We start from the raw sequence: 22,372 nt of genomic DNA on the forward strand, positions 1-22,372 counted from the left end.
AAATCAAAGGGATGCCCACCGACTGCGGAATGACTAAACAAGCTGTGGCATATGATTGTGATGGATTACTGTGCTATAAGAAATAAGATTTCAGAAAACCTGGAAAGACTTACATGAATTAATAAAAAATGAAGTAAGCAGAACCAGGAGACCACTGTACACAGTAACAAACAATACTGTATGATGAAGAGCTGTGAATGACTTGGCTATTTTCAGCAAAGCAATGACCTAAGACAATCCAAAAGGATTAATGATGAAGCATACTGTCCACCTCTAGAGAAAGAACCAATATTGTCTGAATACAGACTGAAGAATGCTATTTTTCACTTTCTTTTTAAAAATTCTGTTTGTCTTCTTGCACAAAATTATTAATATGGAAATGTTTCATATGATTGCACATGTATAATAACCTCTATCTGACTGTTCACTGTCTCAGGGACGGGGGAAGAAGAGGGAAGGTTAGACTTTGGAACTCAAAACTTTAAAAAAGTGTTAAAAAATTGTTTTAACATGTAATTGGGGGGAAAGTAAAATACATTTATAAAAAGAAATCTTTTTCACACAGATAGGTACTGCTAAATATCATTATCAAATCACGATTTTAACTGAGCATATTCATCTCTTGGAAGGCATGTACAGAAAGAATTCTATTAGATTCTTCTCTTGATATTTGCCTTTTTGGTATGTCATTATATTGCAGATAAATCACTTCCACTTGAAGGTTAGGTGGAATCTCTTTAATTGCATGGATTAAATGGATTTTGAAACATGGAAATTTCTTTTGCGCTTACATCAAGGTCTGAAAAACACTGCTGGAAATGCAGTTTGTGTTCAAAATATATCCACTGCAAATCTGTGTGAGAATGGAGATCTCACTTTTTGTTTTAACTTTAGACAGCATGGTAAGTATACAAAATAGCCTGACATTGCTTTGTGATTCAAACAATGTTTAGTTATTGACTTGACTTTACCCATAGTAAAAGTTTTGCCTTGGAATGTTCAATTCATTAAGAAACACATCAAATCTGAAGCAAAAGCTAATTTCCAAAGCCCATTCAGTGTTTGATAATATTGACTAAGGAAAATTCTTTTCATTCTGAAAAATTTCAATCTTGACCCTAAGCTCAAAAAATTATGTCATTTTTTTCTCTTGTTTTGTCAATGATATGTATGCACTGATAAGTTTTTAAAAAATTAAATGTCAAAATACAGTGATATGCATAACACTCAAAAACACTGTCAAGTTTTGTAGTGCCCTGGGAAGCAGTGCAAAGTGATGAGAGAGTGTCTCTGTTGCAACTCTTGAACTGTATCATGGTAGCATAAAAACAGTCGTGGACAAAAGGTAAAAAAAGGAGCATAGCTGTGTTCCAATAAAACTTTATTATAGATACTGAAATTTGAATTTTAAATAATTTTAATGTCACAAATTATTCTTTTGATTTTTTTCTTCAACCATTAAAAAATAAAAAAACTCATGGGCCACACAAAAATGGAGCAGGCTGGATTTGGCCAGTGGATCACAGTTTGCCCTTTTCTGAAATAGATGATTCTTGAGGCCCCTTTCAGTCTGAGACCAAACAATAGTAAAAGTAAAAATGAATTGACAATAGGTAGAATTCTTCCCAGTTGTCTGCGGGCACAAAATGGTATGTGTCTACATTGAACTTGAGCGCAGAATGACAGAAACAGGAATCCAGATATAAAAGGGAGGTAGGTTTAATGTTAAAAGTCTTTTTCTAATTTCCCAGTCTCCTACAAGAAAAGCAGGCTACTTAGGGGCATCACGAGCCCCACCTAGTGGTAAGACTTGCAATGGCCAATTTAATTCCATTCACCAAAGTGAAGAGGATCCAACATGACTGGTGTCCCAATCAGAGGAGAAAAAGGAACTCATGGTGGCATAATTGGAGATAAAAGGGACCTCAAAGGTCAAGTTCAAGATCCTCATTTTAAAAATAAGGAAATTGAGGCCCAGAGGGTTAGCTAATAAGTTTCCAAGGCAGGATTGAAACCTAGGTCATCTTGACTCCAAATCTATTGTTAATCTACGTCATGATGCCATCTCTCAAAATGGGGTTGAAAAGGTTCTAGTGCTGAACTCCTGGGCCTGAGGAGATCAGGGGCTCTGGATAAAGTAGACAGCTAAGGCTTATTTTCTCCAAGATAGTTTCCCTACCTTCTGAACACCATGCAGAGAAAAGGGAAAAACCAAGGTCACAGAGAAGAGAAAGGAAGTGGGTGTGATGAACACGTATTTGTTAGCTGTCTACTATATACATGACACAGTGCTATGTATCCATCAAAGTTAAACACTGTTTTTGTTTTGTTTTCTTTGTTTTCAGGTGCCAGAAGTCATTTGCGGCTCAGAGTGGGGCCCCTCAGGCCCAAAGATCTAGGACTGAACTTTTAGAAATCCTGTCACCAACTTTTAACTGACACCTAAACCTCTAAAGCTCAAAGTTGTAGGCTTTCGCCAATACATAGTTAAAAAGTCAAAGGACAGATTTAAGGAAGAGTGGAAAATTATCCTTGACAAACTCCAATCACACACACAAAAGCTGAGGGACTTAATCAAATCTCCATTCCCTCCACCTAATTGCCCCCAAACTGTCCCCTCCTTGATTCTTGCATATTTCTTACTAGATGTGGCACAAGCTCCTAACCTTTCTCGAAAGCCCCAGGGCTGCCTCCTTCCCCGAGAGCCATGCGCCCTACAGATCAGGGCATAGGTAGTGGCCAAAGAAGCCCCTCACAACAAACTCATTTCAAGACTTAACTTCCGGTGTGAGGAAATTTAGGGTGTCTTCCCTACTTAAGGTCACAGTAGCACTGTGTCTTTTTCCCTCCTAACCCCTTAATATATTTTTTAAAAAGTGTCTCATCTGTGCTGATTGTAAATTCCCAAGATACAGGGACTAGTTCTGAGTCACCTTCCAGAACTAATTCTGCCTTTCCTTCTTTTTTTTTTTGAAGAGGGGGAAGGCAAGGCGATTGGAGTTAATTGACTTGCCCAAGGTCACACAGCTAGTAAGCCTGCCTTTTCTTCTTACAGAGGGAGCTGCATATGGCCCTGGTTCTCTGGCCTCTTATGACTGCTCGTCTTCCCATGGATTAGCAGTTCATATAGCCATGAAAAAGTAAAGAGCTGTACTATAAACAGGGAGATCTTCTGAACTCTCTTATCTACTGTCTTTAAAGTCTCCTTAAGAAAACATTTCCTCCCCACTTCCCCCTACCTCATGTAGGCCAAGGATTCTCATAGAGAATAATGAGTCGTCAGTCATGGTCCTCTTTGGTCTCCAGTGATTTCTGATGGGTTTTAGACATATGCTCTCAGAAAAGTTGAAGGGTAAAAGTAACCTTTTAAATAGAAGAACCTGTCAAAGCTTCTGCATCCAAAACCTCCAAATTAAATATGCAATGGTCCCAGGCCATGGAAGAGCTCAAAAAGGATTTTGAAAATCAAGTAGGAGAGGTGGAGGAAAAACTGGGAAGAGAAATGAGAGAGATGCAAGAAAATCATGAAAAGCTAGTCAATAGCTTGCTAAAGGAGACCCAAAAAAATGCTGAAGAAAATAACACCTTTAAAAATAGACTAACTCAATTGGCAAAAGAGGTTCAAAAAGCCAATGAGGAGAAGAATGCTTTAAAAAAGCAGAATTAGCCAAATAGAAAAGGAAGTTCAAAAGCTCATTGAAGAAAATAGCTCTTTAAGATTAGAATGGAACAGATGGAAGCTAATGACTTTATGAGAAACCAAGAAATCACAAACCCAAACCACAAGAATGAAAAAATGGAAGATAATGTGAAATATCTCATTGGAAAAACAACTGACCTGGAAAATTGATCCAGGAGAGACAATTGAAAAATTATGGGACTACCTGAAAGCCATGATCAAAAAAAAGAGCCTAGACATCATCTTTCATGAAAGTATCAAGGAAAACTGCCCTGATATTCTAGAACCAGAGGGCAAAGTAAACACTGAAAGAATCCACAGATCACCTCCTGAAAGAGATCCAAAAAGAGAAACTCCTAGGAACATTGTAGTCAAATTCCAGAGTTAAAAGTTCAAGGAGAAAATATTGCAAGCAGCTAGAAAGAAACAATTTGAGTATTGTGGAAATACAATCAGGATAACACAAGATCAAGCAGCTTCTACATTAAGGGATTGAAGGGCTTGGAATATGATATTCCAGAAGTCAAAGGAACTAGGACTAAACCAAGAATCACCTACCCAGCAAAACTGAGTATATACTTCAGGGGAAAAAATGGTGTTTCAATGAAATAGAGGACTTTCAAGCATTCTTGATGAAAAGACCAGAGCTGAATAGAAAATTTGACTTTCAAATACAAGAATCAAGAGAAATATGAAAAGGTAAACAGGAAAGAGAAATCATAAGGGACTTACTAAAGTTGAACTGTTTACATTCCTACATGGAAAGACAATATTTGTAACTCTTGAAACTTTTTTCAGTATCTGGGTGGTTGGTGGGATTATACACACACAAACACAAACACACACACACACACACACACACACACACACACACATAGAGAGAGAGAGAGAGAACAGAGTGATTTGACTAGGAAGGGATCATATCTAAAAAAATAAAATTAAGGGGTGAGAGAGGAATATTGGGAGGAGAAAGGGAGAAATGGAATGGGGCAAATCATCTCATAAAAAAGGCAAGGAAAAGCCTTTACAATGGAAGGAAAAAGGGGGGAGGTGAGAGGGAAAAAGTGAAGCTTACTCTCATCACATTTGGCTGAAGGAAAGAATAACATGCACACTCATTTTGGTAGAAAACCTATCTTACAATACAGGAAAGTAGAGGAGAAGGGGATAAGCAGTGGGGGGGAATGATGGAAGGAAGGGCAAATGGGAGGGGAGAGCAATTAGAAGTAAACACTCTTGGGGAGGGACAAGGTCAAAAGAGAGAATAGAAGAAATGGGGGGCAGGATAGGATGGAGGGAAATATAGTCTTATACAACATGACTATTATGGAAGTCATTTGCAAAAACTACACATATATAGCCTATATTGAATCGCTTGCCTTCTCAGTGGGTATGGGTGGGGAGAGAGGAAGGAAGAGAAGTTGGAACCTAAAGTTTTAGGAATAAAGGTTGAATATTGTTCCTGTATACAACTGAGAAATAAGAAATACAGGTAATGAGGTATAGAAATTTAATCTTGCCCTACAGGACAAAAGAGAAGATGGGGATAAGGGAAGGGAGGGCAGATTGGTAGAAGGAAGGGGTAGTCAGAATGTTCGGCATTTTGGGGTTGGGGAGAGAGAAGGGGAGAAAATTTGGAACTCAAAATTTTGTGGAAATGAATGTTGAAAACTTAAAATAAATTAATTAATAATTTAAATAAATAAATAGAAGAACCTCTAATTGGACAAAATGGAGATGGCCAGACTAAATAGAGAGGGGAAACACAGTTCAAGGAGTTGGAAAAGCCAGAGGTAATAGCTGAAATTTATATAACACTTTTAAGATATATCAAGTGCTTTGTATACATTAACTCATTTAATCCTCAAAATAATCTTGTGAGGCAAGCATTACAGTGTTTAATATTTTCATTTCACAGATGAGAAAACTGAAGTTATACAATTTCTTAAAATAAAAAAGCTAGTAAGGGCAAGACATAAGATTTAAACTCAGGTCTCTCTCCTGACTCCAAGTTCAATATTCTTTTACCAGCCTTCTGGCTCTTCTCAGGGTGACTGTGATTGAGTAGTAATTCCTCTTAAATAACTATAATATAACACTTTCAAACATATTCATCTCTCCTCCTGCCACTGAAAATTCAGGGAAAAAATGAATTTAAGGTCATAGAATCTGAGTTAAAATGCCAGTTCTGCTGCTCACTCTCTGTGTAACCTGGAGCAGGTGACTTCATATCTCTGAGCCTCAGTTTCCTCATCTGTAAAATGATGAGGTCGAACTAGATGACCTCTCAGGTCCCTTCTAGCTCTAGAGACATAATCCTTTACTGTTAGATGATCCATAGTCCTGTCTATGGGAAATAGAACAATTCCTTATCAGACTCATCAGTGGTCCAAACTATGCCTCTTTCTGGACACTAAAAAACAGAAACTTGACATATTGTAATGAAGAAATAAATGTATTTGCTACTCAATGCTTATCACATGCATTCTGCTATTTGTGTGCTTTTAACAGTCAAATATTCCATTCAGGCATTTTACCCCATGATAGGCCAGAGCACCAGCTCATTTAGCTGCCTGACCCAGGTTGTCCTAATAAAGATTTTCCAGAAGCATGAAATCAATTGTACAACATCTGACAGAACTAATTAAGTGCTGCCAGTGCCTCTAGGTATATTTTAACAACTTCAGGAAGTCCTGGTGAAGCTACTCAGTCAAAGACCACCTGTCTGTTTAACTTGAGACCCAGCCTTGAGATCTTGATTGATCAGAAATTGACCATATGTTTCCAGAAATAGGCAGACTGTAGTCTGGGACCCCTGTGCAGAAGCTGCACATTAAGACAGATGCCAAAGCACTCACCTAATGCCAGTATGTGAATGGCATCCTTTGTACTTCTATAGCTTTTCAAATCCCTAACAAATATTTATTCTAAGGCTAGTTTGCTCATCCAGTGTCAGAAATGTAAACAAAAATTAAACAAGGTAGGAAGGGGATGACCTGAAATACACTGTATGATGCTGCCTCTAAAGACAGGAAAGGAAGGAAGAGTACCCAACTCTCTCTCTCCCCTGCCCCAAGTCAAAGTGGGAGTCACTCTCCCCTCCCCCATTTGATTTCTGAGTTTCCAACTCTGACCATTGGGACTAATACCTCTATCTCAGAGTGACAGAAAGAGTTGGCGTGAGAAGATTTAGTTTTTAGATTAACTTTCTGTGTGATCCTGAGCCTCAGTTAAGCCCCTGGGAAGGAGGGGAGGGGTAGAACCAAGATGGGGGAGAAAAAGCAGGAACTAGCCTCCCCCCAAAAGCCTTCCAAACAACTTTAAATAATTCCTCAAAACAAATTCTGAAGTGGCAGAGCCCACAAAAGGGCAGAATGAAACAATTTTTCAACCTAAAACAATTTAGAAGGTTGGCAGGAAAAGTCTATAGCACGAGGGTAATAGTGGAGCAGCAGTTCAGGCCATGCCTCAGTAAATCAGCAGTAGGCAACAGGGGCTATCATGGTGTCAGTGGCAGTTGCCAGACCTCTCAGACCACAGACAATAAGAGGTGTAGACTGCTGGTCAAAAGGACATCATAGATGTTCCTTTACTGGCACCAGAGGCAGGACTCTGCTGCATTGCCCATACTTGGATCTGGGTTGCAATTTTGGGTCTCAGTTCCAGGGCAAAGAGAAGCACTATCAAACCAGAGCTTGTGGCTAAAGGAGACATGGGACCCTGCTCACAGACCAGAGAACAGGCAAGGAGAGAAGTAAACACACCTCTCTACATCATAATACTTTGGAAGAACTGAAAATTTATAAGTCCCCAGAATAATCTCTGAAAACAGCCACACACAAAATACAGAAGCTTGGAACAGTGCCCCTTCCACTATGGAAGCAGACCCCTAATTTAGCATAGTTAAGAACCTTGATTTTTAATTTTAAATAGGCTGGAAATATGAGCAAATAGCAGAAAAAGATCCTGACTATACAAAGTTACTATAGAGACAGGGAAGATCAAACACAACAACATCAAACTGTTACATCAAAAGGCTGAAAGGAAAACTATGAACTGGTTTCAGACCATGAAAGAGTTCAAAAGGATTATAAAAATCAAGAGAAGCAGAGGAAAAATTGGGAAAAGAAATGAGTGATGCAAAAAAAAAAATTATGAAAAAAGTCAATGGGTTGGTAAAGAAGGCACAAAAAAAAAAAATGAAATAACACCTTAAAAAACAGTATAGGCCATATGGTAAAAGTGGCACAAAAGTCCAATGAAAAGAAAAATGCCTTTAAAAGCAGAACTGGCCAAATGGAAAAAGAGAAACAAAAATTCACCGACAAGAACATGTAGAATTGGTCAAATGAAAAAGGAAGCACAAAAGCTCACTAAAGAAAATTAATTCCTTAAAAATTAGAATTGGGCAAGTGGAAGCTAATGACTGAGATGTCAAGAAACAATAAAAACAATACAAAGAATGAAAAAAATTGAAGAATAAAAAGAATGAAAAAAATATCTCATAGGAAAAACAACTGACCTGGAAAATAGATTGAGGTCAGAAAATTTAAGAGTTATGGGACTGCCTAAAAGCCACGTTCAAAAAAAGAGCTTAGAGATTATCTTTCAAGAAATTATCAAGGAAAACTGTTCTGATATTCTAAAAGAGGATAAAACAGAAATTAAAAGAATCCATCAATCACCTCCTGAAAGAGTTCACAAAATAAAAACTTCCAGAAGTATTACAGCCAAGTTTCAGAGCTCTCAGGTCAAGGAGAAAATATTGCAAGCAACCAAAAAGAAACAATGCAAATATTGTGGAATCACATCAGAATAACACAACGTTTAGCAGTTTCTACACTAAAGGACTGGAGAGCTTGGAATGATATTCTGGAAAGCAAAAGAGCTAGGATTACAACCAAGAATCACACATACTTAGCAAAACTGAGTATACTCCTTCAGGGGAAAAAATGGACATTCAATGAAATAGAGAACTTTCAAGCATTCCTAATGAAAAGACCAGAGCTGAACAAAATATTTAACTTTCAAAGATACAAGACTCAAAAGAAGCATAAAAAAAATAAACAGGAAAGAGAAATCATAAGGGAGTCAATAAGGTTAAACTGTTTACATTCCTCCATGGGAAAATGATACTTGTAATTCCTAAAAACTTTCTCATTATTAGGGCAAGTAGAAGGAATTTATACATTGACAGAGGGCATGGGCGTGAATTGAATATCAGAGGATACTTATCTTAAAAATGTAAAATTAAGGGGTGAGAAAGAGGAATGCACTGGGAGAATGGGAAAGGAAGAGGTAGAATGGGGTAAATTATCTGACATAAAAGAGGCAGGAAAGCTTTTACCGGGGAGGAGAACGAGGAGGGACGTGAGGGGAGCACTTAAACCTTACTCTCAGTGGACTGCACATGTATAACCTATATCAAAGAAGAAATAACATATACACTCAGTTGGGTACTGAAATCTATCTTACCATACAGCAAAATAGGAGAGGAAGGGGATAAGAGAAGGAGGGGAAGGCTGATATAAGGGAGGGAGGATTAGGTGAGGTAAAAGACAGAAGCAAAACACTTCAGAATAGACAGGGCAAAAGGAGGGAAGAAAGTAGGATAAATGGGGAAAACAGAATGGAGCAAAATACATAATAATCATAACTGAAAAAAATTTTTATAGCAAGTTTTTCTGATAAAAACTCTACTTCTCCCATCCATATCTATCTATCTATCTATCTATCTATCTATCTATCTATCTATCTATCTATCTATCTATCTATGGAGAGAGAGAGAAAGAGAGAGATCGAACTGAATAAAATTTATAAAAATAAGAGTCATTCCTCAATTGAAAAACGGTCAAAGGATCTGAACAGGCAGTTTTCAGACAAAGTAATCAAAGCTATCTATAGTAATATGAAAAAATGCTCTAAATCACTACTGATTAGAGAAATAAAAATTAAAACAATTCTATCAAGATTGGCTAACATGAAAAAAAAGATTAGCCAATCTTTATTAATATGACAGAATAGGAAAACGACAAATGTTCTAGGAGATGTGGGAAAACTCAGACACTAATACACCGTTGGTGAAGTGGTATACTGATTCAACCATTCTGCAGAGCAAATTAGGAACTATGCCCAAAGGGCATATACATTATGCATATCCTTTAACCAAATAATAGCACTATGATATCAAAGAGGTGAAAAAACAAAAAGGAAAAAGACATATTTAAAAAATATTTATAGTAGTTCTTTTAAGTGGTGGCAAAGAACTGGAAATTGAGGGGACACCTATCAATTAGGGAATGGCTGAAGAAGTTGTTGTATATGATTGTGCTGTAATAAATGATGAACAGGATGCTCTCAGAAAAACCTGGAAAGATTTACATGAAAAGTGAAATGAACAGAACCAGGCAAACAGTGTATACAGTAACAACAATACTGCAGTGTGAGCAGCTGTGAATGATTGAGCTCTTCTCAATAATACAATGACCTAAGACAATTCTGAAGGATCTAGGGTGAAAAATGCTATCTACCTCTAGAGAAAGAACTGATGGAATATGAATGCAGAGCAAAGCATATTTTTTCTTTAATTTTCTTGGGGTTTTTGTCTCTATTTTCTTTCACAATATGACAAATGTGGACATAACATTTTGCATGACTGAACATGTATAACCTATATTGAAATATTTGTCTTCTCAATGGGAGTGAGGAGAGGTAAAAGGAGGAATAGAAGGAGGAAGGATGAAAGGGAGAGAAAGAATTTGGAACTTTAAAATTTAAAAAAACAAATACTAAAAATTGTTTTTACATGTAATTGGGGGAAAAAAGTATCAAATTTTAAAAAGCCCTCTCTAGACTTTAACTTCCTCTCCTATGATATGAGTGCTAGAAGTTCTAACAAGGGGATCTGTAAATATGAGAAATTCTGTTTCAGCCCTGTTTGGCTCATAGAAAGGAAACTTACCAAAGCTGTAACTTCCAGTAAGCATCTGACTGGCTAGCAATAGGGAGGGAAGAGGAAAGAGTGAAAGACAATCAACAGAGAGAAGCAGTCAATCTATCACTTGCTCACCTTCAAACAAGAGGCTTATCAATTCTGGGGCTCAATCCTTAAGAGCCTCAAGGTGGTTACTGCACAAGGAGAGAGCAAGGCAGGGCAGAGACCATCTGAGGTCAAATGCCAGGCCTGCCTTTTAATACCTATAGAAGATCCTGCGAGAGACACTTAGCCACATTGGATGTTTGTTTCTTCAGTCACCAAATGAAGAGAATGGTCTGGATGACACTGAGGGTGCTTTTATTCTGAATCTGACACCCACTCTCTACAGGGATGGGGCCTCTTCTGGGCTGAGCCCCTCCCCACCCTACCTCTAGCCATCCCAGAAACAATATAGAGATATCCAAAGAGAAATAAACTATGCCCAGGCTTGCTCTCATGTTCTCATGAGAGTTCCTGTCAGAAATGGAATTCTGGATGAATTCAGCTTTTATCCCTCCTACAGCAGTGTTGGTCTTTCCCTTTGGTCTGTGGTGGAAGAAGAAAACAGTGGAATCTTCGTCCTCTGAGAATGCCAGCCATAATAGACTCACTGGTCTTTCAAATTAAACTCAGTTTTAACTCTCCTCTATCCAAGTCTTGGGCACAGTGACGAAATGAGAATGTGGGGAAAATGAGGAAAGAAGGGCAAGGACGAGAGAGAAAAAAACAAACCCCAATTACCTATGGGCGTTGGCTGGGTCTGGAACAAAGCCTGGCCAGCTGGAGGGACACATCCAATTGTAGAGGAGAAAGGGCTGCTCCCAAAGGCATCAAAGTTGGCAAAGCCTCCATGGGAAGTCCCCTGGCCTGTAAGTGGAGTGAACAGAGAGGTTACATACCAGCAGGACTACAGCTAGACAGCAATGCTTAAAGTAAAGGATTTCTGCTTTACCACACATCTCTTTTCTAGGCTTGCAATATAAGGCAGCTGAAACAAAAGATCTCAAAGATCCACAATCCTGAGAGTGGACATACACAGACAGGCATATACAGACAGAAAGGGACACTTTAAAGGGGCCCAAGTTTTCAGAGCTCCACCGCTTCACAGAATCATAACCAATAAATTTCAGGGGCAAAAGGAGCTTTGAAGCCAATGTAGTCTAACCTCTGCCTAACACAGAACCCATTTTGCAACAACTTCCAAACGCAGTCATCCTGTCTTTATTCAAAGACCTCCACAGGGGTTTGGATGCATATCAAAAAGCTGTTTTTTTTCCAGTTTCTCTAGAAATACGTATTTTTTCTAATTTAAAATCTTTTTCCAGATCTGTTCTCTTAGAGTGCATTAGATCTTAAGGAACTGGATTAAAATTATCTAAAGTCCTCGCCCTCCCCAACCCTGGAAGTGACTGGCCTATGAATCTCTCAGGAAAGTACCCTGAATAATGGATTATCTGGTTCAGAGAAGATGCTGATACTAATATCAAGAGAACCCCTACCAGTCTTAAGGGGAAGGGTTAAGGCAAGAATTGAGCAGTTCTAGTTGAAAATTAAGTGACTACTGCTATAAATGTTAACCCTAAATTGTATTTTAATAAGCTGAGATTTTTCTCTTCAGGATTCTCATAAATATTATCTCATCATCTTGGGGTATGTGTCCAAGTGCATGTACAGAGGGAAACAATGTGCCTAAAAGGCATGGGGGGGAGAGGTATGCCAAACTGGACATTTCTCTAAAGTAGAAATGTTTGGAAACTGGATTACTATGAAATGGAATAATATTGTTTCTGATAGACTAAGATTCAGAATACAGAATTACCAATTTTTTTCTTCATCAAAGGGAAACTACTTCCTCCCATTAAATTTCTGTACCAGTCTAACTGTTTAATTTTCCTTGTCATGGCACATACACTTACCTTCCTTAAATTTCCACTCACTGCTTCAAGTTCTGCATTTTGGGTGATGCCAACCAGAACAAATCTAACCATAATAATTAGATACTTTTATTTTTTAATATGATTATGTTGATTTTTTAATGTCAAACCATTTTTACATCCCTGGCATAATGATGAATGATTTCTTTGATGAATTTATATCATCTTCACAGGATTTTATTTTAAAATTTTGAATCCTTAAAATCATTAGTCTATAGTTCTATTGTGGTATATCTTTTCCTGGTTTGGGTATCAGTTGAAGTATTAGGATGATATCTGTCTCCTCTGGTAGGGTGTTTTCTTTCCTAATTTTTGGGAATAATTTGTGCAATAGTGACACTAAATGCAAGTTTAATAGACTCTTCCTATGAATTCAACAGGATCAAGAGCTTTTTTCCTTTAGTAGTTCCTTTACAGCTACTTCTATTTCCTTTTCTGAGACTAATTAAGATTTCTATTTGGTGTTCTATTAGGGTATAAAATATTTTTGAAGCTATTCCTCTATTTCTTTCGTATTTAATTTTCTCAAAATATAACTAATTGTACAAGTAGGTCCCGATCATATTTTTTTTTACTTCTTCTGGTTTTGTTGTGATTTCACTTTGTTTGCTGTGTTGATTTGATTTTCTCTTCTTTTTAGTCAAATTGGCTAAAGATTTGTCAATTTCATTAGGTTTTTCAAAGAATAGACTTAGTTTTATTAGTCATTTCTAGGGTTTCCAAGTTTGATCTATTTCTCCTCTAATTTTTAACATCTCTTTGGTGTTTATTTTTTGTTTGCTGATCTGCTGGCATCCTAATTTTTTAAAATGCATATTCACTTCATTAGTCCTATCTTTTTTCTATTTTGCAAATATCTATCTGTAGGGATATGCTTTTCCTCCGAGACTGTTTTTAGGTACATCTAGGAATTTTGGTTCATTGTTTCATCAATACCACTTTCTTTCACATATTTGCTGTTCCTATGATTTTTTCTTTGACCCACTCATTATCTAGGATTTTACTGTTAACTTTCCATTTGTGTTCGTGTCTTGTTTGTGCTCTCTGAACTGATTACTATTTTTATTGTTATATTCTGCAAAGGATGTGTTTACTATTTCTTTTTGACATTCATTTGTAATTTCTCTGTGTACATTCTCTAAAACACAAGCAATTTCTCTACAGATTCCATGTGGTGTTAAGAAATACTTATATTCTAAATTGAGGGGATGCCCATCAACTGGGGAATGGCTGACAAGATGCTGTATGTAATTGTGATGGAATACTATTGTACTACAAGAAATGATGAGCAGGATGCTCTCAGAAAAACCTGGAAAGACTTGCACGGGCTGATGCAAAGTGAAATGTACTGTGTACAAAGTACACAGAAGCAGTACTCCCAGAAATACTGGGAGATGACCAGCTGTGGTCATCTCAGTAATATAGCAATCAAAGACAACTCTGAAGGACTTATGATGAAAAATGCTCTCCATTCCCAGAGAAAGAGCTGATGGTCTCTGAATACACACTGAAGCATATTTTTTTTACTTTACTTTCAAGATTGTTTTTGTCTGTGTTTTCTTTCACAACATGACTATTAGAGATAATGTTCTGCATGACTACACATGTATAACCTATATTGAACTGCTTGCTTTCTCAATGTGGGGATTGGGGGGAGGATAGAGAGGGAAGAAGGGAGACAATTTGGAACTCAGTTTTAAAAACAAATGTTAAAAATTGCTTTTACATGTAACTGGAGAAAAATAAAATACTAAATAAATATTAAAAAAAAGAAATACTTGTATTCTTAAGCCGTCTCATTTGGAGATGTCATAAGCCTTTGAGCTCTAGATGCTCCAACAATCTATTCAATTCTGTATTTTCCCTTTTGTTTATCTTTCTGCTAGATTTGCCCCAAACTGAGAAAGGAACAATTGAACTCTCTTACCATTACTGTATTACTCTATCTTCTTGTAGTTCAGTTAACTTTTTTCTATTTTGAATTTTTATGCTAAGGCATTTGGAGCATAAAAGCTTAAAATTGATACCTAATTTATTCTTTCTGGTTACTTTCATCATACTGTAGTTTCTTTCCTCACCCCCTTTTTACATTAACAATAATAACTGATATTTATATGGCACTTTAAGGTTTGCAAAGCACTTTACATAAATTATTTCACTTGAACCTCAAACAATTCTGTGAGATAGGAACAATTTACAGACACAGAAACCAAAGCTCAGAGAGGTTAAATAATTTGCTCAGTTTCCCAAGGAGTTAAATGTCAACAAGATGGGATTTGAACAGTTTTCTGTGTTTATATAGTCTTTCTGCTATTTCACTTCTTCTTTTTTTATAAGGGCCTTTCAAATCCTTAACTACTGCTATTATTTCCCCTGAGTCATGTCTTCTCTCCACTAACCACCCCCTATGTGGTATTATAATCTCACATTCCTCTCTACCTTAGTATCCTTCCTAAAGTATAGTGCCACAAAATGAACACAATGCTCCAGATTATGGACTGACCATTAGAACACAATACAACTTTAAGTTAATCAACAAACTTTTGTTAAACGGGTTCTTAAACCTGGGGTCTGAGAATTAAAAAAAAAATTATTAATTGCATTTGAGTATAATTGATTTCCTTTTAATTCTATTTTATTTTACATATTTAAAAATATTATTCCTAGAAGGAATTTACAGACTTTAGACTGCCCAAGGGGTCTAGGACACAATAAAGGTCAAGATCACTATGCCCTATACTTCTTTCAAGGGGCCTGTACTGCTAGTGGGGAACACAATGTTTCCATAAATACAGGCTATACAAACAGTGAGGGAGGAGGAGATTCTTAAACAACTATGAAAGTCAGGAAAAACCTCTTATAGGAGGTGGCACCTGAACTAAATCTTGAAGGGAACTAAGGATTCAAAGAGATAGAAGTGAGAAGGGAGAGCATTCTAAATAGGAGGGACAGAAAGCCTTTATGGAGGTAGGAAATGGAATCTCCTGTACAGAGAATAATACCAAGTAAGCTAGTTTGACTGGTGCATAAAGAACATGTCAAGGAATAAAGTGTAATAAGCCTAGAAAGACAGGCAGGTTGGAATTTAAATGTCAAATAGTTTGTAATTTATCCGAAGGCACTGGAGAAACACTGAACTTTCTGGGCAGAGAAGTATCCCTATACTTTAGATATACAATTTTGGCAACTGCATGGAAGACACGTTAGAGATGAAAGAGTCTTGAAGCAGAAAGATCTATTAGGAGGAGTCTACTGTCCAAGCAAGATGTGATGAAGGCCTGGAGTAGGATGGCTATGATATGAGCTCAGAAAAAGGGACTGATGAAAGAAACGCTGAGCATATACAAATGATAGCATGTAACTGTCAAGGCTGCAAACTTGAGGGACCAGAAGAATGGTGTTTGTCTTGACAGATAGGGAAGTTAAGAGGAAATGGGTTTAAAGAGAAAGATAATGAGTTCTGTTTAAGACATTGTTGAGCTTGAGATACTTATCCAGGTGGATATGTCAAGAAAGCCACAAAAAGGCAAGAGAGGTGCTGTGCAGAGAGAATGGATATGTAGATTTGGAAATCATCTGCACATAAACGATAGTTGAAAAGTCATGGGAGCTGAAAAGATCATCAAGAGAAAGGATATGAGGAAAGAAGAGAAGATCCAGAACAAAACCATGAGGTACACTCACACAGAGCTGGCAGAACATGATTAAACTGCAAAATAAAGAGAATGAATGGTCTGTCGAGTAGAAAGGGAACTATGACTAAGTAGCATCATGAAAGCCCAGGGATAAGAGAAAGAGAAGGGGAAGTGGTCAACAGCACTGAATACTGTAGGGAGATCAAGAACGATGAGGACCAAGAAGATGCCTTTGGATTTAAGAGTAAAGTGATCACTGGAAACCTTGGAGACTATAGTTTTAATTGTAGAGAGGAAAGTGATACTGCAAGGAGATAAGAAATGAGTGGGAGGTAAGAAAGAAGACATAAGGAGTAGAGAAAGCTTTCTCAGTCTGGCTGTGGAAGGGAAGAGAGAGGTAAGAAGACAGCATAGGTACCAAGGACAGGTGGGACAGACTGAAGTTGTTGCTGAATGTCACTAAAAAGGAGAAAAAAATGACCTGACAATCCATCAGTAAACAAGATCTAGGTGGTTATTTTGGATGAAATGAGTCCCAGAAGAGGAACAGCAGGTGAAGAAAGGTGGTTAAAGAAAAGGACATGTAAATGAGAAACCAAAAGCATTCCTGCTCCCCCTCCTAGCCCACTATGTCAATGGAGATGAGAGATAGTACTACTGGAAAAGGGTGGTCAGGGGTGCTGGGCCATTAGGAAAGAGAGATTTCTTTGATGGCTGAGATGGAAGGATTGTGAGAAGAAAAATCTAATCTCAAATGTAATTTGTTAGAAAGAGAAGCAAAGTTCTATCTACAAGGCACAATGGAGGGTCAAGTTGGAGAGGAACCTAGGAAAAACGTAAGAGTGAGGAGTGTTGGCCAGGGATGGGAGCTTAGGTCTAAGCGAGACTGGGGAACCTGCAGCCCTAAGGCCACATGTGTCCCTCTCAGTCCTCAAGTGTGGCCCTTTGACTGAATTCAAACTTCACAGAACAAATTCCCTTAATAAAAGGATTTGTTCTGTAAAACTTGAACTCAGCCAAAAGGCCACACCCGAGGACCTAGAAGGCCACATATGGCCTTCGTGCTGCAGGTCCCCCACCCCTGGTCGAGGCATTCTTCAATTCAGAATTACAGGGATTATGAAGAGAACAACAGAGCCCCTTCCAGTAATAATGGTATGCTAAACTGAATATTATTCCCAAAGCAAGAGGTAGAAATTGGGAATAGGAGAGAGATTGAGAGGATGGAGGGAAAGGTAGCCTGGGTGCTGGAGTGCTGGTGAAATGAAGCTACGTCTTGGGCTGGCTAGATATGGAAGACTAACACCCTCTAACCCAGGAGAACTCTAATTTAGGTCAAGTTCCAAGGCTTCATGGATTAATTCACCTTGGGTGGGAAGGCAGAGTCCAAAGAGCTCATGTTCCTGGTATCCTATCCTCTACCCATGAAGCATTATGTAGCCTACAACAGCATTAGCTTTTGGGCTGCATGTCACAGTGTTGACTCACTTTGAGCTTATGATTCACTAAGATTCCCAAAGGTCATGATTTCTAACAGGACAACATAATGAGGTTGATTTTTTTGAGCCTAAGTGCAGAATTTCACATTGATCCCTCTAAGATTTCATCTGATCCAATTCATCTTTACCAGTTTAGACCCTCTACGTCATTTGGAACCCTACTGCCTATCATTCTGTGGGTCAAATTAGCTGTAACTCCATTTCATATCACATTGCCTCCCAAAACCTTGGTATGATTCAGCATGTTTTTACAAGGCATAGAACTACAATTCAACAGAATCAGATGGGTTTGGCTGGGGGTGGGGGTGGAGCAAGACAGAGAGGCAGATAATACTCTTCAGCCTCTACTGGCCAATACAATGGGACAGCAGTCTCATCATCCCTCCTCCAAACCACATGCAGAGCAAGAGAGGACAAAAGGGGAATAAAAAGACAAAGATTATTTTCAGAAGTTTAAGAGGAAGCTCTGGGATTCCTCCCACTTTCATTGAGAGCCTCCCTCCAATTTATTTAGTACCTCAACCCAAGCTCCCAGTGTTATGACCACTGTTTCTTCTTCTCAAACTCTCCCCACTAACCAATATAAAATTACTATAATGCCCCTTCTACACTCCCCCCACCTCAACTAATTCCAAGATCAAATAAAATACAAGTTACCCCAAAGGAATGGACTTTACTAGATCTGATGCGTTTTGAATACATGAAACTGTTTGTTTTTTAAAGTCTAGACCCAACTTACCCCCAAAGACAGCAAAGTTCGATGCCGGCTGAGGAGAAGCAAAAGGGTCACCACCAATATCAGCCAGAAGGTCAGTGCTAGCTTTCTTGACTGGAGGGAGGGAGGATGCTTGAGAGCACGGGTGCTGGGAGTGCCGAGCTTGGGGGACAGACTAGGGAGGAATAAATTATAATAATTATGGAGCCAAGAATCCTAAAAAACTCGCAAGACTTCCTCTAACTTTATATTGTTCTAGCCCAGAGAAAAAGATGCACTGGAAATCATGTGGTCTCTGTACTGAGAAAATTCCAGCGAGCAAGACAGGATAGTTTCTTTCACATTCTAGTTTCTAAACTCACAGGATCTTAGGCTAGGGCTTACATAGGAAAGTCAACAGCCTTAGTGAAACATTGTCAGCAAATAACACAGCATTTAATTCCAACTGTAGCAATTATCAACCAGAGTTCTACTTTTCCAGAGTTGCTAAAGAAGTTTCCCCAACCCTTCTATGGCTCCCTCCATGTAAAATCAGTAAGTCTGCTCTGACTTTCCTCTACCCTACTTCCTGCTAGTTTATTCCGGATAAGATTCAGGGATATTTTTTAGTAGACAGCAACATACAAGCAGAGTTCATAGTAAAGGTTCTGCTCTGTTATCTTGACAATATGTAGGATTCAAAGACTGAAACACAGATCTCTATCTTCCTTCTCTCTATAAATTAAGCTTTTGTATCTGACACCTACCTGGCTAGTGCTGGAGATGGCAACAGAGGGCACAGGGTCCCCAAGAAGTGTCCTCAGGGGCTTTACATCTGGAGTGGAATCTTGGGTAGGGGTAGAGGTGCTGCTTTTGGTGTAGGATGGCCCCTTGACTTGGTCTGGGGGGACATACCTTCAAGGAACAAACAGTCTAAGTGGAACAAGAAGGAGTAACACCTTACAGTATCCCCAGTTTATGTGCTCCTTCAACTCCTAGGAAAGCAGACATTACAATATCTGAATCAAATCATGGTGTTTTCAGAGTTGGAAGAGAATTTAGATATTGTCTAGTCCAACCTCTCAAACAATGCAAAGATGTCCTTTACAACAGAGGTGTCAAACATGCAGCCTGCAAGTAAAGCCCCAAGTGAGGCCTGAACCAGGTTTAAATGTAATGAGGAAATATTTAACAAGATCAACAAAAATACAATAGAAAACGGATAATATTACATCTTAAAACCAAGTCAATATGCAGTCTGGAGGGATCCTTAGGTAGAGATTAGTGGCCTCCCTTTTTATTTGAGTTTGACACCACTGATCTAGAACATTTGTGACAGGTGGTCATGCAGCTGCTACAGAAAGACTTTTAGTGACAAGGAATCTGTATTACGACAACAATGCTAACGAGCATCCTCTTCATTCTAACATCTTGAGCCACCTGGGTTCTAAGCAAGTCCCTACCTAAAATGAAACACCTCAATTCTGATAGAAATATGACCATATTCGCCAACATGGAAACTCCCCAACTTTTTCCTATATATTTTCCTTTTCTATTTTCTCCTCTAATTCTTAATGCCTCTTTCTCACAGATAAAGTTTCTATCATATTGCCAGGCTCTGTGCATTTCTGTATTTGTCACTTCTTTCTACCTCTAATTATCCTATTTTGCCTCTGTGCATATACTTTGCTCTCAGTAACATCTCCTAATCCAGAGCATTTCCCCAAGACCAGGGGTTCTTGACCTTTTTTTGTATCATGGCTCTTTTTGGTAGTCTGGCAAAGCCTATAATCCCCTTCTCAAAATAATGTTTATTGCCTACATTCATAATTAAAGGAAAGGTTAACTTCAATCACAGGTTAGCAAAAATAAAGATTTTCTCTCCCCATTCAAGTTCACAGACCCCTTGAAATCAATGTTTGGATCCCAGGTTAAGAAGCACTGTCCAGAAGGTCAAATCCCTTAGAATGGAGAGCACATCTAAAACACTGTCCTATTAAAATTAACCTGCTTTCTTCCATTACCCTGTAACTAGAAATCAAAACTTAAAAAGAAAAAAAACCACCTTGGAGAGAAAACTAAGAACTGCTTGTAACAACATGGTTTCTTCTTTGAGAAAACAAAACAATAATTTGTCAGTATATCTCCTAATAATTTCGGGGGGGAAGGAGAGAATATCATTAAACTTAATACCATTAAGAAGGTATTAAGATAATGAAGGTTCAGACTTCACCTGCTAAAAATACCTGCTCCCAATTTCTCTCTCCCCACAAAAGATATCAACTTTGTATGAATAAATACACATTGCTGTCTATATGCTCCCATCAGTTTAACTAATCCGTTTGCTCTGTTAACTTGAGGAACACCAATTGTATGTGACAAGTGACTAAGGACAAGAAATACTGTCCTTCAACAAAGACTAGTTCTGTAGAATTAAGACAGGACTTAGCTATGATTAAATCTATAAAGATTTAACCAAAGCTTCCACAGAAGCCCCAAATTTATATCTGGAAAGAGAAGAATATATATCTCACATAATCTATGTAGCTATTTCCTCCCTCCTCCATGATTACCATCGCTTCTTCTCATATTTCTCCTGAAGAAACTCCTTCACCTTTTGAGGGTCCCTGGAGTCTGGGACTAAGGAGGTTTGTGCATCAAAGAGACCCAGCCAGATCTTCCTGCAAAACTGTGGCACAAGAGGAGACACAAGTAACACAGGTGCTGTAGAAGACTGCTTAAAGTAAAAAACACACATACCCCCAACCAGAAGTGAGCTAAAAAATTTTCAGTTGTGAGCATTTGCACCTTGGAAATACGTTAGCAGATGCAGAGCCTGATTTATTAGTTTGCTGACTGTCTAGACTTAAGAAAGCATGAAGAAAATATTAGTGATACAGATTAAACTTAAGTGTGTCCCACAGACATTTCCCACCCACCCCCACCTCCTCCCCTGAGAACTGTTGAAAATTTATAGGCATGATGCCTCTAATGGTCTTGAGTGTGTGGTTTTGGGGCTGATCAGAGGCCCTTGTCTTAAGATCCAAGTTCTTCATACTGGTCAGTATGAGGAATACAAACACCATTTAACAGGCATTTTATAAACCTTTGTGCTTAGTTGAGGAAGGAGGAATTTAATTTGCAAAAGAAGTTGAATTAAACAAATATTTATCAAGAGTCTATGTCCTAGGCACAAGGAGACACAAAGTCTAGAAAGAAATATTTCATCTTTTTCTAACAATGCATCTCCATCACCTTGATTTTTTTAATGTTTCAATCTCTTTGGAACTATGCAGCAGATTGAATTCAGCAATCTTAAACCTAGAAGAAGATATAGAAAAAATATCCAGGAAAGTTTATGAGTTAGTACTCATTTACATATGGTTATCTGTCAATGTATTCAATCTATTTTTTAAAAGAGGAATAGAATATCAAAAGGGTGACATTTCTGTTTATAAGAAGACCAGTCATTCCCCAATTGATAAATGGTCAAAGGATATGAACAGGCAGCTTTCAGAAGAAATTCAAGTTATCTAGTCATATGAAAAAATGCTCTAAGTCACTATGGATTAGAGAAATGCAAATCAAAAGAACTCTTGGGTACCCACACCTATCAAAATGGCTAACATGACAAAATGGAAAATTATAACTGCTGGGGAAGATGTGGGAAAATTGGAACACTAATTCATTGTTGGTAGAGTTGTGAACTGTCCAACCATTCTGAAGAGCAATTTGGAACTATGCCCAAAGGGCTATAAGAATGTGCACACCCTTTGATCCAACAATGCTATTTCTAGGGCTGTATCCCAAACAGATCATAAAAATGGGAAAAGGGCCCACATGTACAAAAATATTTATAGTAGCTCTTTATGTGGTGGCCAAGAACTGGAAACTGAGGGGATGCCCATCAGTTGGGGAATGGCTGAACAAGTTATGATATATGAATGTAATGGAA

General features: G+C 38.1%; 1 protein-coding gene across 2 annotated transcripts in view; it reads right to left on the bottom strand.

Annotated features, from left to right (window-relative positions):
- AGFG2 (ArfGAP with FG repeats 2) overlaps positions 1-22,372 on the bottom strand; it is a 50,608-nt gene that overhangs the window by 8,383 nt on the left and 19,853 nt on the right. For both annotated transcript variants that reach the window (XM_072641393.1, XM_072641394.1), the window contains exons 3-6: positions 20,991-21,106; positions 19,185-19,332; positions 18,463-18,613; positions 11,397-11,522 (exon numbers count right to left, since the gene is read on the bottom strand). In XM_072641393.1, coding sequence (XP_072497494.1) covers positions 11,397-11,522; positions 18,463-18,613; positions 19,185-19,332; positions 20,991-21,106 — 541 coding nt within the window. The remainder of the gene's footprint in view (positions 1-11,396; positions 11,523-18,462; positions 18,614-19,184; positions 19,333-20,990; positions 21,107-22,372) is intronic.

Source organism: Notamacropus eugenii, chromosome 2 (genome assembly GCF_028372415.1).
Source record: "Notamacropus eugenii isolate mMacEug1 chromosome 2, mMacEug1.pri_v2, whole genome shotgun sequence".
NCBI lineage: Eukaryota > Metazoa > Chordata > Mammalia > Diprotodontia > Macropodidae > Notamacropus > Notamacropus eugenii.